The sequence below is a fragment of the Notothenia rossii genome, assembly GCF_949606895.1.
Source record: "Notothenia rossii genome assembly, chromosome: 5".
NCBI lineage: Eukaryota > Metazoa > Chordata > Actinopteri > Perciformes > Nototheniidae > Notothenia > Notothenia rossii.
This window is the reverse complement of record NC_136903.1, coordinates 36787790-36807120: the sequence shown is the minus strand read 5'-3', so window position 1 is coordinate 36807120 and position 19331 is coordinate 36787790. Positions and strand designations below refer to the sequence as shown.

At 40.7% G+C, this 19331-nt stretch overlaps 1 protein-coding gene across 9 annotated transcripts in view; it reads left to right on the top strand.

The window, feature by feature from the left end:
- The window catches only part of LOC307041402 (transcriptional repressor CTCF-like), an 81021-nt gene that overhangs the window by 58821 nt on the left and 2869 nt on the right, over positions 1-19331 (top strand). For 5 of the 9 annotated variants that reach the window (XR_013808745.1, XM_079684779.1, XM_079684781.1 and 2 more), the window contains 4 exons: positions 4890-5030; positions 18115-18297; positions 18376-18508; positions 18611-18847. Coding sequence is in view for 8 of the 9 variants with exons in the window: in XM_079684779.1 (XP_079540905.1) it covers positions 4890-5030; positions 18115-18297; positions 18376-18508; positions 18611-18847 (694 nt within the window). In the remaining variant the exon portion in view is untranslated. The remainder of the gene's footprint in view (positions 1-4889; positions 5031-18114; positions 18298-18375; positions 18509-18610; positions 18848-19331) is intronic. The other 4 variants (XM_079684784.1, XM_079684785.1, XM_079684786.1 and 1 more) reach the window with 2 other exon arrangements.

Here is a 19331-nt window from a genome sequence, read left to right as displayed (position 1 = left end):
AAATTCAGCTACATTTCTGGCTATTTAGAATTCAGTTTTGGTAAAAGAGTGTAGAGATCTGTAGACCTGAAATTCCACAGGACTGAGGACGGGGGCGGGAGTGGGCGTTTCCTGACACAATTATGACTTATGAGAACCCCTCTGGATTAGCTGGACATTACCCATACACACCCATACACACAGCAAGTCCCTGAGTTATGAGGACCACAATGGTATATCTGGACAATATACACGCACACAGAATTGTAGAAAACCTGTACTCATGAGGACAATAATTGTTTCACTGGACATTATCCTCAAACATGTGTTGCGTAATATTTTGTGACTGAAAAAGTAGCCCAATACTTCCGTTTATTTTAAATGTTGAACAGAAAAAAGTATTTAACTTAGGAGAGCAATGGTACAAAGAGCAGACCACTTTCTCATGTTCACAGACCTCAGTGTTCAGAGACCTGAACATCAAGATATGCAGCTTTTTTCTTGTTGCTTTGATGACAAACACCTATTTTTAATCACCATATGCAGGGATTTTGCGATGGACAATACAAGTATTTCTCACAATCTCTTTACCAGTCGCAGGGTTCGTACGGGTGCTTGAAATCCCTGAAAATGCTTGAATTTTTACGAGGTGTTTTCATGACTTGAAAAGTGCTTGAATTTTGAGAATGGTGCTTGGATTTGAGATAAAGTGCTTGAAATTGTAAATGCTTTACTTTTACAATAAATTACTGTCTGACTGAATAGTTCGCTTTTTAGATTAAAAGAAAATAAAGAAGTCGGAGCGAGCTTAGTTGCTTCGCTTCTACATAAAACAGCTCCGCTCCGGCCTTCCCGCGCTATGCGCGCGACCTGCAAGTGTTTTATTTTGTGTGACCTGGGCATTCTAATGAGAGAATGACAGTATGCCAGGAGGTTGCTGTTTTAACGAGCGTTGGCTATCCGAAAAGAAATACAAGCTGTGGCTAAAACGATGATCAACTCAACGATTCGCCTTCTGCACAGTTTGCCACGAAGAATTTCAATTATTCGCGATGGGAGAGTCTGCGCTGACGAGCCATATGAAAGGTAAGCCGTAGTAGAGCATTTTGGATTAGGCTAACGTTGCATGTTACGTTTGTTTAAGCTAGTAACGTTTGCGAACTCGATGTGGGATAATTGCTTATGCAGGTGACGATAATAAAAAGGAGCGTACCTATGTCAGTATGTGCGACAGTCGCCATCCTGTGGTTTTCAGAGGATGAAGCACATAAAAGCAATGTATTTCTACTGGTAGTATTTTTCGTGCCTAAACTTGCTCCATCGAAATCAGTCACATTGACCGGAAGACACATTTTGAGTTATACACTGTTGGAAAGAGGATATTCCTAGCTTTCTAACGGAGGAAACATATTTTCGTTTGTATTACTGGTCTGGGGGAAGCTCGCGAGTGTGTGTGTGTGTGTGTTTGTGTATTTTTGCGTTTGTGTGTATTGTGTTAGTTTCCCGGGGAAAACACTCACGAGAACCACCGGCTGCTTTGACGTAAAGTTACTCCGTTCTCCGCTTGTAATTATGCCGTTATAAGCTTCAAAGTTGTATTTATCATCTGAATTTGCCGAAACAAGTTTAATATTCTGAAAGCCAAGACTTTGTTTATTTGAAATCAGATGAAAACAAAATGTAACGGACCCTGCCGTGTTATCTATGATTACTATACACCATACATTCATAATGTCAGCGGGAGGGAAGGGGGGAGCATTGCTACGTAAAAGCATTAGTGCGAGGGAGAGCTGCCATCTTCCCTTTACAAGCTTCAAACATGTATTTATCGGGAGATTTTGGCAATAAAAGTTTTATATTCTGAAAAAAATTCCCTGGAAACCTCCAAAACTCTTACACAGAAAGAGGATCTCTGCACACGCTTTTTTTTTTATATCAGCTTTGTGTTTCAATGGTTTTGTCCTAACCTTGGATAGCCGTATGTTTACTGCCACCCTAAAAGGACCTCAAAAATGTTAAAAATGTTAATAAAGAATTTATTGAAAAGTTAGTTGGCTGATTGTTTTATATTGGCTCAGCCAGGTTATATGGGATGCCCAGTCTACTATATATGATATGGGTCACTCATTTTACAATATTAAACTTTGTTTTCTTATCTTTAATTTTTCATCCTTATGTAGAATGCTATTACGAAACACACATTTGGTTGTTTATAGCATAAAGAACATCTGATTTAATGTGAGGTAGGGAAATAATCATTTGAGTATAAGTATGTGCATATCAATATGTAATTTACAACAGCTGTACGCTGCTTGAAAAGCTTGAAAATGCACCTTGAAAATGCATCTTGAAAAGTGCTTGAATTTGACTTTGGAAAAGGTGTAAGAACCCTGCAGTCGGCTGTCATTGAAAAGTGACAGAGGATTTAATTCTGACAAAGACCTTGACATATGATAGAACCTGCACAGCCTAAAATGATCATGGAAGGAAGTGAAATATTGAGAAATGTTGTCTTTTTAGTGGACAAGTGAATATTAAGTTGACTGAGTTGCAGAAGCAAAATGCTAACGTTATGCTATAAACTAACTACAGCAGGGTCGCTGCTTCCACGTCTCGCCAACTTAAGATCCATATTCAAACATACAGATTCTAAATTATACGAGTTGAAGCGTTTGTTTGAACAGTTTGCAGGAAGCAGGTACTTGCTTTCAAGCAGAACAGGGCTAAATAACTTAGAGGAGTGTTTACGTGTTCGTTGTAATGACGTACAACGTCCTCCACGACTTCTGTAGTCCTATTCAGCCACTTGGTAACAACCATCGTTTTTCAGACACGTCAACTCTTCAGAAATTACCAGTGGGGTCACTGCTGATGGATTTACTGTCGTAGAACAAAACGTGATCCGTCTCTCAAATGTGTCTCAACCACAGACCTTATTTCAGATATTTTCCTAATTCCTATAGAGAAATCCCAATGGCTCTGAGACGAGGGAACAGGAAGTGGTGAAATGCTGACTCACTTCCTGGTTTTAAGACTCATTCCTGCACCACTATTTGGAGTTGTCCTATGCACACACACAAATACAGAGGCCATTGTTATGATGAGCTCAAAAGGGATAATGGTTATAATTCTTAAACAAACCTAAATTATGAGGAAATCTAGTATAACTGGTCATTTTATACACACACACACTAGCCTAACAATACCTTAGTTATAAGGACATCTGGTATAACTGGACATTTTATATACACACACACACACACACACTAGCCTAACAATACCTTAGTTATAAGGACATCTGGTATAACTGGACATTTTATACACACACACACTAGCCTAACAATATCTTAGTTATAAGGACATCTGGTATAACTGGACATGCTATACACACACACACACTAGCCTGACAATACCTTAGTTATAAGGACATCTGGTATAACTAGACAGTTTATACACACACACTAGCCTAACAATACCTTAGTTATAAGGACATCAGGTAAAACTGGGCATTTTACACACACACTACCCGAACAATACCTTATTTGTGAACCACCGGGATTTAACAGGTCTCTAACCATACACAAAAGCATTATTGATGTTAGACTGGTTGTAATAAAGAGAGCAGGACACAGTTTTTCAGCTCTCTGTTGGTTAACAGTCTAAATCACTTGCACAGTTTTAGCTGAGGTTAAAGAGCCCCTACATCTCTCACCAATGACAAAGGAATGAGCTCCCTAAGATGCTGCTATTGTGTGGCCTGCAAATGCATATTTTGTTTTACAGGATTTCTGTACCAGTTGAGTGTACAAAATTGACAAGGACTTTTAATTTGCAGATATTTCAAATAATTTTTTTAAAGATGTTTTTGACCAGAGTGCCATTATTCCAGAGAGAGTGTGAAGTTGGAAGACAGGATAAGACATTGCCTGTAAGCTACGGAGGGATTGGGATTCGAACCCACCTAGTAGGCAGCGGAGACAACTTTCATGGGCCGCGTGTCACTGTGTCACCTCTAAAGAATTACTGACATAATTTATACGTTTTGCCTCAAAAGTGAATATTAGACACAGATTCAAACTGTAGAGTCAATGGGATTCCTTCAAATAAAAAGGACAACAGATTCAACAGCTTGGATTTAAGCATTTACCTCATTTTTAATGAACCTTTTTTCATCACCAACATTTCTTCACTTAAAACTAAAACATCTTTTACCAAATATATTTGTTATTAATACATTTTAAAATGAAATGTTTTGAAAAATAAGGTAAAATAAAAGTGTATCTATGTACAAATACATACAGCTCTACAAAAAAAATGCTACCACTGCTAAATCATCAGTTTCTCTGGTTGTACTAGTTATAGGTATGTGTTTAAGTCAAATTTACATTTTTGATTTATTCTAGTTACTACCGACATCTCTCCCAAATTTCAAATTCAAATATTATTATTTAGAGCATTTCTTTGCAGAAAATTAACACTTGTCAAAATAAAAATAAAAAATTGCAGTGTTTTCAGACCTCAAATAATGCAAAGAAAACAAGTTCATATTATTTTTTAAACACAGCTTTCATGCGTTTTGGCTGCCCTCTACCAGTCTGTCACATGGCTGCTGTGTGACTTTATTGTCAGACTTATTGTCAGAGCAGAAGGAAGCACGATTTGTTCATGCGTCCTTCACAAAGACATTCAGCCATGCTGAAGCCCCCCCAGATCATCACCCATCCTCAACCAAATGTCCAACACCTGGTCATCTTATGGTTAGACAGAGACCTGGAGAGGCCCTACAAGCCTCAGTGTCCCGCACCCACTGTGACATTTAGTGAATGACGCATGAATCAAACCATGTACAAGGTTCTCCTGGAACAAGTCGTGCTTCCTTCTGCTCTGACAAAAAGGATTGTTTTTTCCAGCAGGACGATACTCCATGCCACACAGCCAAGTCAATCAAGGTGTGTTTGGAGGATCACCAGATCCAGACCCTGTCATGGCAACCCCAATCTCCAGACCTGAACCCCATGGGAAACCTCTGGAATGTGATCCAGAGGAAGATGGTTGGTAACATGCCATCCATCAAAGCTGAGTTGCTTGAATTGTTGCTCCAGGAATGACATAAAGTCACCCAGCAGCCATGTGACAGACTGGTGGAGAGCAGCCAAGACGCATGAAAGCTGTGATTCAAAATCAGGGTTATTCCACCATCTGGTGATCCTCCAACCACACCTTTCAATGTTATAATTTTTGAAGGCGCAAGAAGATTCTTAGGGGTTTGCAACACACTTAATTATTGCCCTCTCAGAGAATGAGACTGTTACAGCTGTCGTGTTAAACCTTGGAAGATTCTGAGTATTGTATGTGGTAGGTTCATTATCAGAACAGGAAGCCCCATCAGGGATGAGATCTTCATCAAGTTGGAATGTGTCAGAGGTACAGTGATGCAAATTAGTCGCTTTTCGGCGCCTCCCGCTTTTTTAACGCTGCTTTGGGTGACTTGTGTAATTCGTGGAGAACCGAAGAGTTCACTTCAAAAAAAGAAGAAGAAATCTAGATCGCAAAATAATTAAACAAGCGAGTGCCTGTTTTTCCTGGCCAAGGACAGGTTCCTTGAACACAACACGAGCGTAACGTGTCTTCACGTGGTTATTTCTCATCTGAAAGGAGTGTAGACTAGACTAGAGTGCTTACGGAGAGCACCGGAACGCCGCTCCAGCTCTTCAAATATTGCAGTACCCATAAGGAGCCATACAAATGCCGCAGTGTTTGCGTGGCTGTGTCTTAGTTGTAAGCACAGTGGGGATCTGTTGTTATTAGCATCTGGTTAGCTAGCTATGCTAACGAATTTAAAGAGCTTTTCTACAACCAGGTGAAAGAGAGCTCTCTCCTGATAGGCTCAAATAACCTCAGCTCAGTGAGGTTAAGGCACACCTTGATATGATCATTATAATTATTAATGAGACATTAGAGACTAAATAAAAAACAGGTTTAAAATACTATATGACAGTAACAAAAAAGTTGTTAAAGATAACAAGAATAGAGTTTAAAAGGGGAGTGATTTGTAAAATATCCAAAAAGAAAAATCTGCTTACAGTTCTGTTTCAAATGGGTGTTGAAAGATGTACCCATAGATCTCCTCATGTTGCTCTCAAAGTGCACCAGATTGATGCTTTTAACTTCAATATTTAAAAAAAAATCTTCCCGGGGGAGCATGCCTCCCTAAAGGAGGTTAGGTTCCCCTCACTTAAATCATGTTCACATGGATACTAAATACATTTGCACACATCTTGTGTCCATATCTTTCTGTTTTGGTGGTCATGCCACAACGTGCGCATGCATGCATGCGCGAGTCATGGCAAGATATCTGGATTAAGAGGTTGCTTTTTCTTTGCACAGCATGAAAGAAAGGCCAAATGAATGGGCTGTGATTTTTGTTTTTTTAAGCAGAGGTTGAGTTCAATAATTTGTACGGCCCTCGGAGGATGTTGTAAAAATTGAAAGGAAAAAGATTCCCCACCCCCTGCTGTAAATAATAATAAAAACCCTTAATTTATAACTTAACATCTCTGTCTCCTATTGATCTGAGTATATTATAAAGAATAGCCAGTTAATTGAAGCATTATAGCACAGGCCTTTGTCAGATGGTATATTACGCTTTTTTTTTCCTGCTTCGAATAGTTCTCTCTTTTTTCACCATACCTGTGTTTGCATCACTGGAGGTAGTAGCAGCCGTGTCTTGTTGTTCAACACAGTTCTTTGTAGAGACGGTTGGTGCAGTCTTACCATGGGGTGGCTTTGAATCCCTGATGGTGGCAATGAGAGGATCCCAATCTGTATTTGCTTCAGAGTCAGGTGGGCAGTCTTCATCAGCGCTGGATCCATCGCTGCTAGACGCAGTTTTGGGAATGTAGTCTTTATCAAAGAAGGAACCTTCATTACTGGAAAGGCAGATGACCTTCACCTTTAAACAAAAAAGGAACACCAAGTTTGTATTTTCTTCATTATTCAGAAAAATGTACTGGTAACATTTGTTGAGCATTATTTTAACATCGAATCACTGTGCATTTCACGATATAACAAAGAAGAAAGCAAGTCAAATGGAATTTTAGTTAAGTTTTTTAAACCAGACCCAGACCCCACGCAGCATTCTCATCTGTTTGTCATTACTGGTGTCACTTTCGGGTTGCTAACAAACGCCATTGTAACAGATAAACACACATCAGCGCACACTGGGCTCAAAGGGAGGGGGGGGGCTGGGGGCAGGAGCTCCAACAAGGCGTGTAGGACAGAGAGTGAATACACTTACTATACAGAGATGCTGTATGAGAAACCAATGTGAGTTTGGAACATTGAACATTATAAATCTATTCTAGTAGACCTCAACAATGGATCAGTGGAAATGGCCATGTCATGGGACCGTTAACAGTTATGGAGGTGTGCACATGCTGGATGAAGGCAATGATCTAATGTCTAGTCATGTCAACAATTTGTAAAATCATCTGTCCTTACAAGGACTGCTGTCCCTACAAGACACCCTGTGACCAAACGACCTTTATCTTTCTGTGTAGTATGACATACAGAAACCTTTCAATGCTGTCATTTTTAACTCCTGTTGACATCATCTGTCCTTACAAGGACTGCTGTCCCTACAAGACACCCTGTGACCAGACGGCCTTTATCTTTCTGTGTAGTATGAAATTTAACCCGTTTCAATTTGACCCAAAGTATGGGGAAACGGAGCCCCCTTACCAAGACGATAGTCCTGGTAAAACAGCTTCAATCTATACCAGTCAGCGACACGCAACAATGTATGGAAAAACAATATATTGAAACTTACCATCTTGTCCCGATGAGTTTGGAGTTGTACGAAGTTCGGTCCCACCACCTACTTCCTGTAAATAAGTGAAAGACAGGCACGACTTTAAAACATTGACTCATTTTGTATTAAATCAGGTGAAATTCAGAAAATAATGTTAACAGTACAATTTGTTTTGCTAAAATAAATCAAATCTGCTTAACTGAGCTGAGTGGTAGTACCATGAAGAGCAATGCCACACTTTTTCCCTGTCAGTTAAGCAATGTCCTAAAGAGAACAGAAGCTCACTATTGAGCACCAGGGCCAAGCAGGATCCCCATAGTTGTATGTTATCTCCTCGTCTGGGAATATTTCCTTTACAGCAAATAGGTACAAGTGTGGGGAATTTATTTGAATTGTGTAGCAGTCAGTTTATATTTTTGGCAGCACTGTTGAGCATTTTAAAAATGTATTTTCATGCCCCTGTGCAAGGCTTAGTCTTTCTATCTTTATAGCCACTGGTGTAAAGTAACTAAGTTCATAAACTCAAGTATTATACTTAGGTACAATTTTTAGATACTTGTATTTTACTTAATTATTTCAATGTTTTGCTACTATGTACTTCTACTCCTCTACAGTTCAGAGGTACATGGTGTACTTTTCCTCCACTCCATGTATGTAATACCTTTAGTTACTTTACAGATGTGGATGAATGATGTGAAATATAATCAAGTGTTAAATCAGACTTTAGTTCCACCTGGAGTAAATCCACAAGCTACCCTGCAGTATACAAAGTCATTCAAACTAGCTGCACCTTTACCAGCTTTGAGAACACTTTAATGATCAATCATTATAAAACATATCATATATATTATTCTGAAATGGACCAATCTGCACAATGACTACTTTTACTGTCGCTACTTCAACTATATTTTGATGATAATACTTTTCTACTTTTACTTGAGGAACATTTTGAATACAGGACTTTTACTGTAACAGAGTATTCCTACACTCTAGTACTTCTACTTTTACTCAAGTACAAGACCTGAGTACTTCTACTTTTACTCAAGTACAAGACCTGAGTACTTCTACTTTTACTCAAGTACAAGAGCTGAGTACTCCTACTTTTACTCAAGAACAAGATCTGAGTACTTATACTTTTACTCAAGTACAAGATCTGAGTACTTATACTTTTACTTGAGGAACATTTTGAATGCAGGACTTTTACTGTAACAGAATATTCCTTAATTGTTGTATTGGTGCATACATGAGGATATGGTAAACGTTCTTCAGCAAAGCTAAGATATCTGTTTGAGCGGCCACTTTAGTATGATGATTAATGATCTATCGATTAGATGAGAGGGGCACATATTTACATATTACATATCCTGAAAACGTACATTGTTGAAAATACGTGAGGCTGATGACCTAAGAGCAATGGCTAAAAGGTCAGGGTCATATTGATGAAACAATGCTATACGGTCTTTGATACTACATACTGTATGAGATGAATGGCTTACCATTAAATGTGTTAATGAACCTGGCCTCTAGGAAGGGTTTGTCTCTGCCCAGAATGATATGCTCTATTGCATCCTGTTCAGCAGTCTTTCTCCTGCTCCTTTGCATCATCCTTGCTAAAAAATAAAACAGAGAACAGGCTAAGTTAATGTACATGGTTAACAATAACATCTCTTGGGGAAAAAAAGATGCTTTAGAAAAAAGAGGGGTTCAATATGAGGCATGATACACTGTTCTATTAAAGATGGTAGTTCATTAATAAGAATGCACAACATTTTTAAAGTCCCGGAACGTCGTCCTGGTGTGCTCCGATGGCAGTGCACCTACAGTCACCAGCTACGTCTGCATGTAGGTGCATGAAACCTACAGGTGCATGAAATACTGCACGTTTCATTTCCAAAACACGGTAGTCTGCTCCTCCATGCATGCACAGATCATGCACTGAGGAGCCGCTCCGTTGTAACCGAATGACGGCTGCCCGCTGCACGGATGTGAGAGCTACACAGTAACACACAGCACACATCTGTCTTAGCAGCATTTTAAAGACGATTATTTATTCAAAAAGTAACAGGCCAGTAGTATAACTAGTAATCAACACACATGAGTGGGAATAAATAGTCAGCCTTTTAATATCACATTGCATTTAATTCAGTTGTAAAGCGGAAGTCATTACCATGTGGTTGATGCTAAGCTAAACTGTGCTAACTGACAGCAGAGCTAAAGGTTAATGTAACGTTTCCAGTCAAATGCAGTGTCTTGGTAGGATTAACTTACTAAATAACTAACTGACTAACTTCATCCTATTTTTAAAACACACGAAAAGCGATGGGGAGCATGCCCCGTGGCGTACACTGAGCCGGAAAAACAAAGTAATAAACGAACAGCTGCAGTTTTGATGCTAGGTTGTAGCTGGCCACCAAACAAACATTGAAATCCTTATGTTTTGTTTCAAATACATGATAACAAATATCACTTAACAGTTTTGGTTACAAGTCCGAATTGCCGTCAACGATCTCCTCACCCATCTCCTCAGCCATGTACTACTGTCTGCTACGGTTTCTTGGTTAGACATTAACCGAAAACTGAAAGATCAATCCCTGATGAGAACCTGCTCGCGTGATGACTGCTGGCCAATCCCGGATGAGAACCTGCCTGATTGACTCTTTAGCCGCCCAATCAGTGAGCAGGTGTGTCCAGCCAATGAAAAGCGCGTATTTTGTGTAAAATGAGAGGGAAATGTGTATGAAACTGCAATACCATGAATCGGCTGTACGAGCGTTGTATACACAATGATCACACACAAATATACACTAGAAATCATGTATAGGCGGTTTATTAGGACATAGCGAGAAAAAGCGGGAGGGTTTTATTTACATGTTGATAAGTGATTCTACACTGCGCGACTTGTGAGGACACCAGTTTTGTCTTCAAAAGTCAAAATGTCCTTATAATGCTGGTGAGTATCCATGCGAATTGTCCTCATAATCCGGCTGCACCAACGCACACACACACGAATGCACACACTCACAATCAGAGACAACAAAGTGTAAAAAAAGTCAAACAAATCTGCATTATTGCCCCGAGCTCTGCTGTCTTCCCGTTTGTGTCCCCCCCAGCACAAATTTGTTTATTATTTTTTAACCTCAAGCCGTTATCGTCACTGGAGAAGGACACACACAGCCTGCCCAGGTGGACGCGCGCGAACGCGACAATGAACGTGACAACGAACGTAGCGTGCGCATTCTAAAAACAGCTCACAGATGGTGAGCAGGTACCGCGGTTTTGAACTACAGTATTGAATTTGACAGAAAACAACAATGAAACGCCAGCAGAAGAATAGTCGAATGAGTTGGGTGAAAAAAAAGACAGGAGATGTGAGTTGGTTTATTCAGTAAATTATCTCAGGATAATTGGATGTTCTGTCTACACCTGTTGATGTGAGGCTAATGCAGGATTTGCTAGCTTGATGCTACCGGCATTTAGCGGCAGTGACTCAACAAATTGCCACTTAAAATGTATCGTCAGCAATGTCTGACAAGCAGACTGCTTGTTTAATGTTAGACTCACACCAATAGCTCAATATGATCATAACACAATTGCTTTCATATCAGAGATCAGATGAGGTGGAGCTGCCTCCAGCAATAGAGGATGAGGCAGAGAGAAGCAGCAGCAGCAGCATAGGGTTGCAGCAGGTATGTTATATGCTGTAGTCAGGTGATTTAAATGTATCAATGAAAGGAAGAAGTGTAGGCTACATGATAAGAAGGGAATACAGTTTGAATAAAAGTAATACCAGTGTGAGAAAAAGTTTTTAGAGAGTACTTGTCCATGGACAAGTGAGTTTGGCAATTTACTTGTCCGAATACATTTTTCACTTGTCCAGAATGGACAAAAATTGGGGCCACAGGAATCTTCTTCTTCGCCATCGTATTTTACATTTTCCCACGGTTTTTACGACACCGCTAACGTAAGTGAGCGTTAAGATTTTACTGCATCACACATAGGGTTGGGTATCGTTTGGATTTTAACGATTCTGGTACTGCTTTTCGATTCCGGTTATTTGGACTGGTAGATCTCGGCAGACTCGCAACTTTAAAAGTAGCTCTCGGTTCTAAAAAGGTTGGGCACCCCTGTTCTATACCCTGCTTCATAAACAATACTGACATCCCTGTGCTCCTCCGAGTCTGGGGGTCCGGGATGTGAGGACAGCGCGAGGATACAGACAGGGAGGCTGCTTTACTTCATAAAGGAAATGGCGGTCAATATTAACAACACAGGAGCTAAAACGCTTAATAACCTTCATTACGTGTTAAAGAAAGAACATAAGAAAGGTTGACAAAGATGAGACTGTTAACCTCTTAAGCCTGAGGGTCCCCCAGTGGACCCCCCACCACCATTTTTTTACGAGACCATGTCTCAGGGCTTCTTAACATTTATGAAACTATTAATGTTCCATACCCTTTTAACGATAAGAAACTCAGCTAACTAACAATATGAACCATTTTTAGCTAAAAGAAACACAAGAGTAATATCAAGCCTTTGAATTAGCATGGAGCGAAAAAATGATAATTAATGCTAACAGACTTTTGCACAGCACTCACGGTAGCAATACCCTTTTTACTTATCGTCAATGCACAAACAAGATATCTGATTAAAGCTGAGACTCCACAGATTCCACACATGTAATGTCATCACTGTAGGACCCCGAATTGCGGAGCTATCAGCCAGAAAAGAGAAAGTAAACAACATCCGGTTTTAAAAATATTACAATAATTACGTCTTACCTTTTTTGATTTGTAGGGATGTAACGATATACCGAATACCGCGGTATCGCGGTAATGAAACGGCTCAATACCGTCGTGAGACTGAAAAAATCTACCGCGATATTACCGTTCATTCATTTATATCTCGCCCTGTAAATAAAAACTGTAATGTTTTTGTTTGAACAGCAGAGGATGCCATAATACTAGTCAAGAATACTCCCATCCTTTGCGTGCAAGCCCGCCCTCACACTCAGACCCAACGAGAAAATGGCGAACGGAGTAGACGAACGTGCTGACCAACTAAATAAAAATTATGAAATTGAGGATGCTCCATCAACTTTTAAAGCTGTTGTGTGGCAGCATTTTGGTTTTCCTGTTTCAAGAAATGACAAAGGTGAAAAGCAAACTGACAAACGCCAAACTATTTGCAAATCCTGCCGGGCGACGGTCGCCTACAATTCGGGAAACACATCGAACATGAGAAGTCATTTGTAACATCACCACCCAGAAAAGCTCCGAACACAACAACCTACTGTGAGGAAAAAGCCTAAGCCGGGCCAACTGACTCTGACAGAAGTATTTGGAGCGCCACTTCCCCCGAACAGTCCAAGAGCTCAGGAAATAACAAGGTGCATCGGCGAGTACATGGCCAAAGACTTAAGGCCGTTTTCTGTGGTCGACAACAGTGGATTTCGGAGGTTAGTAAACACGCTGGAGCCCAAGTATGCCATTCCATCACGGCCATACTTTAGGCGAACAGTGCTACCCGCTCTGTACCAAGAGACAAAAGCTAAAGTGACACAGAGCCTCAAAGAAGCAGAGTGCATCTCAATAACAACAGATTCACGAGCTACGCAGAGCTATATTACAGTCACGGCTCATGTTATGACCAGCGAATGGGAAATTAAAAGTTTTGTTTTACAGACGCGGGCTCTTTTCACATCACACACTGGACTCAACATTGCTGAGGTGTTAAAATCTGCTGTTTTGGAGTGGGGACTCTACAATAATCAAGGCATTGCTGTCGTAATAGACAACGCAAGGAATATGGATGTAGCGGTGAGAGAAGCCGGTCTTTCCCCACACATAAAGTTTTTTGCCGACACTTTAAACCTCGCTTCAAAAGCGGGTTTGAACGTAAACCGGGCAAGCCGTCTGCTTGGTAGAGTGAGGCGTGTAGCTGCGTTTTTTCACCGCAGTTCAACTGCCACAGCTGTGCTGGCCACCAAACAGGGAATGTTAAACCTGCCTGCGCATAAACTCATCATGGATGTGGTCACAAGATGGAACAGCTCACTTGACATGCTCGAGCGCTACCTGGAGCAACAACAAGCTATCGCTGCAACGCTACTCAGTGCTGAAGTCAGGCGTAACGCTCGCGAGATAGACACTCTTGAACCAGCTGACATCACGGACGCCAAGGACATGGTTCGGCTTCTTTCACCGCTGAAAAAAGCAACCGCTGTGCGATAAGTCTCGACCTACAGTCTCTCTCATTGTGCCCCTCAAGCACATGATAGATCAAAGCCTGGCACAGTGCGATGAGGACTCTTCCAACATCGCCCAAATGAAGGGAGCCATACTGAAGGACTTTACAGACAGATACCATGGGGAGCAAAACAAGTTTCTGCAAGAGAGCACTGCGTTGGACCCCCGGTTCCGGAGCTTGCACCAGCTAAATTTTTATTTTTTTTATTTTTTTTATTTAACCTTTATTTAACCAGATAAAAAGCATTGAGATAAAATCTCATTTACAATGCTGACCTGGCCAAGAAGGCAGCAACGTTACACATAACACATAACACAAACATATAAAATACAGAGAACATAACTAAGAAAACAAAAGACGAAAAAAAGCAGTTACTACATTGTGCACATTAGGACAGTAAGAAAGGCACTACTTATTACTGCAAGAGCAGCTGGTGGTAAGGACTTCTGACAACTTCAATTTAAAACAGGCTATAGAAACAAGTGCCGTCAGTTTGAGGCGTGATTGAAGGTCATTCCAAGACCAAGGACCATAATAAAAGAGACTCCTTTTTCCAGCCTCAGTCCGCACAGCAGGAACCTGGAACCGTATCAAGGCACTGGATCTGAGGTTGTAAAAGTCACAAACTGGAGCAAATCTGGCACATATGTAGAGTGGAAGATTTCCTAAAATGGCTTTATACATTAATAAAAACCAATGCTGCATCCTACGCATAGTGAGTGAGGACCATCCAGTTAGGCTATACAGTGTGCAATGATGAGTCCTATAGGGTGCATTTGATATATAACGCAGTGCAGCATGGTAGAGTGGGTCAAGTTTGGCCAAGACAGTGGGACAGGCAAATCTATAAATGGTGTCACCGACAGTCAGAGGGAGGACGTTTTCGACAGGCTGTAGTTGAAAGCCACACAGATGCAGAACCAGGTACATATTTAAATATTCTTTTTGTCTCTGTAACTTTTTCAGATAACGTAAGGTGTGTTTGCCTCTGTTGTTTTTGTGAAAAGAAAGATAAGACGGTTTTTTTCTACCTCTGCTTGCTTGCATAGAACCCTAGTGAAACAGAAGGGGAAAGAGCACATGACGCTGAGGAACAATCTCCTCCTTCCAAAAAGACAGCACTCGAAGATCTCCTTAGGGAGTCTTTCAGTAAAGAAGTGCACGTCGCACAGCACAACACTGGTATCGAGGCTGAAATTGACTTGTACCGCAAAGCGACCTCTATTTTACTCTCTGACTTTCCTCTCAAGTGGTGGAGAGACAATGCAAAGTGTTACCCACTGCTGTCCCCCATGGCCAAAGCATATCTCTCTGTCCCAGCCACATCAGTGCCGAGTGAGAGAGTTTTTTCCACAGCAGGGGATATTGTAAACGCCCAAAGATCCCAGCTTCTACCTGGAAATGTTGACATGCTCATCTTCCTGAAAAAAAACCTGTCTGATGATTGAGTGACAGAGAGTTTGAGTTGAGTTACTTAAAATCTATTTTATTGCAGGGTCAGATTATTGAATGTTCTTGATTATTTGCACAAAGAAAATGCATACTTTTGTTTGGTAGTACTTGTTCTTGTTCCAGTCTGTTACTGTTTTGACACCTTAAATGAACTACTATACTAAAATGCTGTACAAATCAGATTTATTATTTAATAAAGAAAACATTTTGGAGTAAAAAAAAAAAAGTGTAATTATTATTATTTTTTCTTCAATATATCGCGATAAATATCGTACCGTGGACTTGTTATCGCGGTATTACCGTACCGTGAGTTTTTGGTATCGTTACATCCCTATTGATTTGCGATCAAAAGTTGTGTTCACTGGAATAAAAACGAGTTCTGCCTTTTGTAAACTGAATGTATCAATAATTTGTGAATAAATGAGGGCGAAAAACGTCACTTGTCCACCGGACAAGTCAATTGAAAGATCTACTTGTCCGATATTGTAAATAACACGTCCCGGACGGTGGGACGCGTGCTTTTTCGCACACTGAATACAGTACAGTGTAACACTGTACTTTATTACTTTTTAATGTACAAATACTTTGTTACTGTACGATATCAATAACAATAATTTTTGTTACGGGGGATACCCGAGCAGCACCCTGCCAAGGCAGTAAACCTAGGGGAAACACTGAACTCAGATCTGAAACTACACAGGAATCTGCTGCCAAAGTGCAATAAAAAAATAAAAAAAATTAATAGAATCAAACCCTTTTTTTGTTGAATTTTAGTAGAGTATAAAAAGAAATGCCTTAAAAATAGGATGCAAGCAACACTAGTTTCATAACCTGAATTGATAATAGACTATAATCAATTTAAACAGAACAGATCTTAATGTTTGCATTCTTACATTTTGTACAATAATTATAATGAATAAGTTCAAACAAACTAAAACTTACAGCTGATTAATTACGGTATCTAACTTGAGTTTTTATTATATCAAAAACCTGTTGAAATGCTACTGTTATTTTTACTGTCCCCAAAAAGCGCGTCGGCAGCCTCCAGGAATGCTTCTTTCAAAACTTCGCCATCTTTGAAAGACTTCATGTGTTTCGCAAGAACGTGACTGACACGCATGCTATGGTAGCAGCCTTGCTCTTGTTGTTGGGCCTGGTGAAAATGGACTGCTGTGCATTTAGCTGTCCTTTCAGGTCCCTCACCTTTTGGGAGCGTAGGGCAGAATTAGGAGGGAATTCCGTCTCGTAGCGTTTGTGCACCGTTTTGAAATGCCGCTCCTAAATTAGCCTTCTTCGATAAAGCCACGCTCGCATTGCAGATGAGACAGATGGACTTTGAATTGGAATTGATACAAAAATAATCATCCTCCGATAAGTGAGTGAAAATGATATATTTTGGGCTTTTTTGTTTTTTTGCTTCTGCCATAATCGCGGTCTTGTGTGTGAGCGGACTGTCACTCCTGTTGACACGGACAACGTCAGCGAACTAGTGCACTGCCCACGAGCCACGCCCCGACACATGGGGTCACGTCGGCCAATCACAAAGCTTTGATGCGTTCAAGTGCATTATTCTGGAACAGGAAGATTATGTTATAGGACATTAACGATAAAACTGAATATTGTTGTTCTATTTTTAGACACATCTCGCGATCGACTGGGAATATCCGGTCGATCGCGATAGACTGGTTGGGCACCCCTGCCCTATATCAATGTGTGCATAATTATTAGGCAGCTTCTTATCCTCAGGCAAAATGGGCCAAACTATTTATTTAACTAACTCCAAAATTGTAAAAACATGAAATATTTCAAAGGGGTGCAGCAATCTTGAAATGACAAAGATATTGAGGCGTGTTCAGAAGACCCTCAAAAGTTTGTTGCAAATAGTCAACAGGGTGGCAAGAAACGTGTTGAGAGAATAGACGCAAATAACTGCCAAAGATCTGAGAAGAATCAAACGTGAAGCCACCAGGAAGCCATTAGCCTGCAGTGCTGTCTGGGAGGCGGTGGTTGCTGCGGCAACAGGTGATAGTCAACAGATCAACAAACTGAGACACTCCACCAATGGAAGGCTTGTGACTGTTATTGAAAATAAGGGTGACTCTATTGGTCACTGATTTTATTTTTTGAAATGTCAGAAATATTTATTTGTACATTTTGAGTTGCTTGTTTTATTATTCTCACTAACAGATGAAGTGGGATGGGATATGTTTTATCTTTTATTCAGTTGCATATTCATACTGTACACTAATAGTTGCCCACTAATTGTGCACACAGAGATATTCTCCAAAGAAAGCCAAAACTCCACTTTCCTAAATATTTAGGTTTGAAGTTTATTCACCTTTTGGAATGACCGAGAGCACTGTAGTTGTTCAATAATAAAATAAATCCTGAAAAATACAACTTTCCTAATAACTGTGCAGACAGTGTATGTGTGGGTTCAAACACAACGTTGTTTTTTTAACAGATCTAAAAGTAAATACCTGTATATGAAGGCTGTAACACTGAAAACTCATATTCACCTTTTCATGTCAAACCAAAATGTTTTCTGTATAAAATAAAAAGTTTTGTTCTCTTTGTTCAAATGTGTAACTTTATTTTTCAAATGTGCCCCATGCTTCTGTTTCCAGGAGCGTCACATGGTCATGCACCGCCGAACCCACACCGGAGAGAAACCGTACGCCTGCAGCCAGTGTGAGAAGACCTTCAGACAGAAGCAGTTGCTGGACATGCACTTCAGACGCTACCACGACCCCAACTTCGTCCCCACCGCCTTCGTCTGCCCCAAGTGCAGCAAGACCTTCACTCGCAGGGTAAACACACTCCCATCTGAAGTGAACTCTATTGGCTTAATAACAGCCAGCAGCCCATCTAAAAGTATTTTCTTGTAGAACACCATGGCTCGCCACTCTGAAAACTGCAACGGTGAGGTGGATGATGCCGAGAATGGATCTCCAACCCCGAAGAAAGGGAGGAGAGGAAGGAAGAGGAAGATGAGGACCAGGAGAGATGAGGATGACAGCGGTGAGAATTTTATATTGCACGCAGTTGCGGGCATGGTGCTGCATTTGCTCTTTTCTCATTCGTTTATCCGACATCTGACTGTGTTATTTCGCTGTCATGCAGAGGAGGATCATGGAGAACTGGATGAGGAGGACGAGGGTGAGGGTGAGGAAGAAGAACTGCTACAAGGAGAGGAGCAGCTAGAGGACATGGAACTGGACCAGGCCCCTGCTGCCATCCCAGTCCCGGCTCCTGACGAGCCACCAGTCAAGAGAAAACGAGGCCGACCCCCAAAGAACACCCTCAAGCCCCCAACACCCAGCAAGTCTGCCCAGGTGGCTGCCAAGGCTGCCGCTTCTGGTGAGAGCAAGTGATTGGACAAGAAAATTGAGAAGTTTCACGGGATACGGGATGCATTTAGTCTATGGGTGGGGGGGTGTTATATAATGTATATGTTCTGTAAAAGCACATACCCTGTATAGATATATCTAACCATAATTCTATATTTAGTGTGATTCCTGTCAGTCAGGGACACACTGCTGACTGAAACTATCACTATAATGCAGCTGGTGATAACCATTCACCTAAACATTTCAGACTGGATGTTAATTTGCTGAACCGTACATTACACAAACAAAGGCAGTCTGTAGTGATCTATTGGGAAAAGCTTTCAGAACGGACGTTGTATACAAGAGTTGTTATTATGTGTGTCAGTCTACTGTAGAACTACATATCTTTGCTGCCCTCCTGCATCCATTCTTCCTGTTTTAGATTAGATTAGTGTGTCTTAATTAAACAAGGCAAATGATTAGATTCAGCTATTAGCCCATGTCCTCGGAAGGTA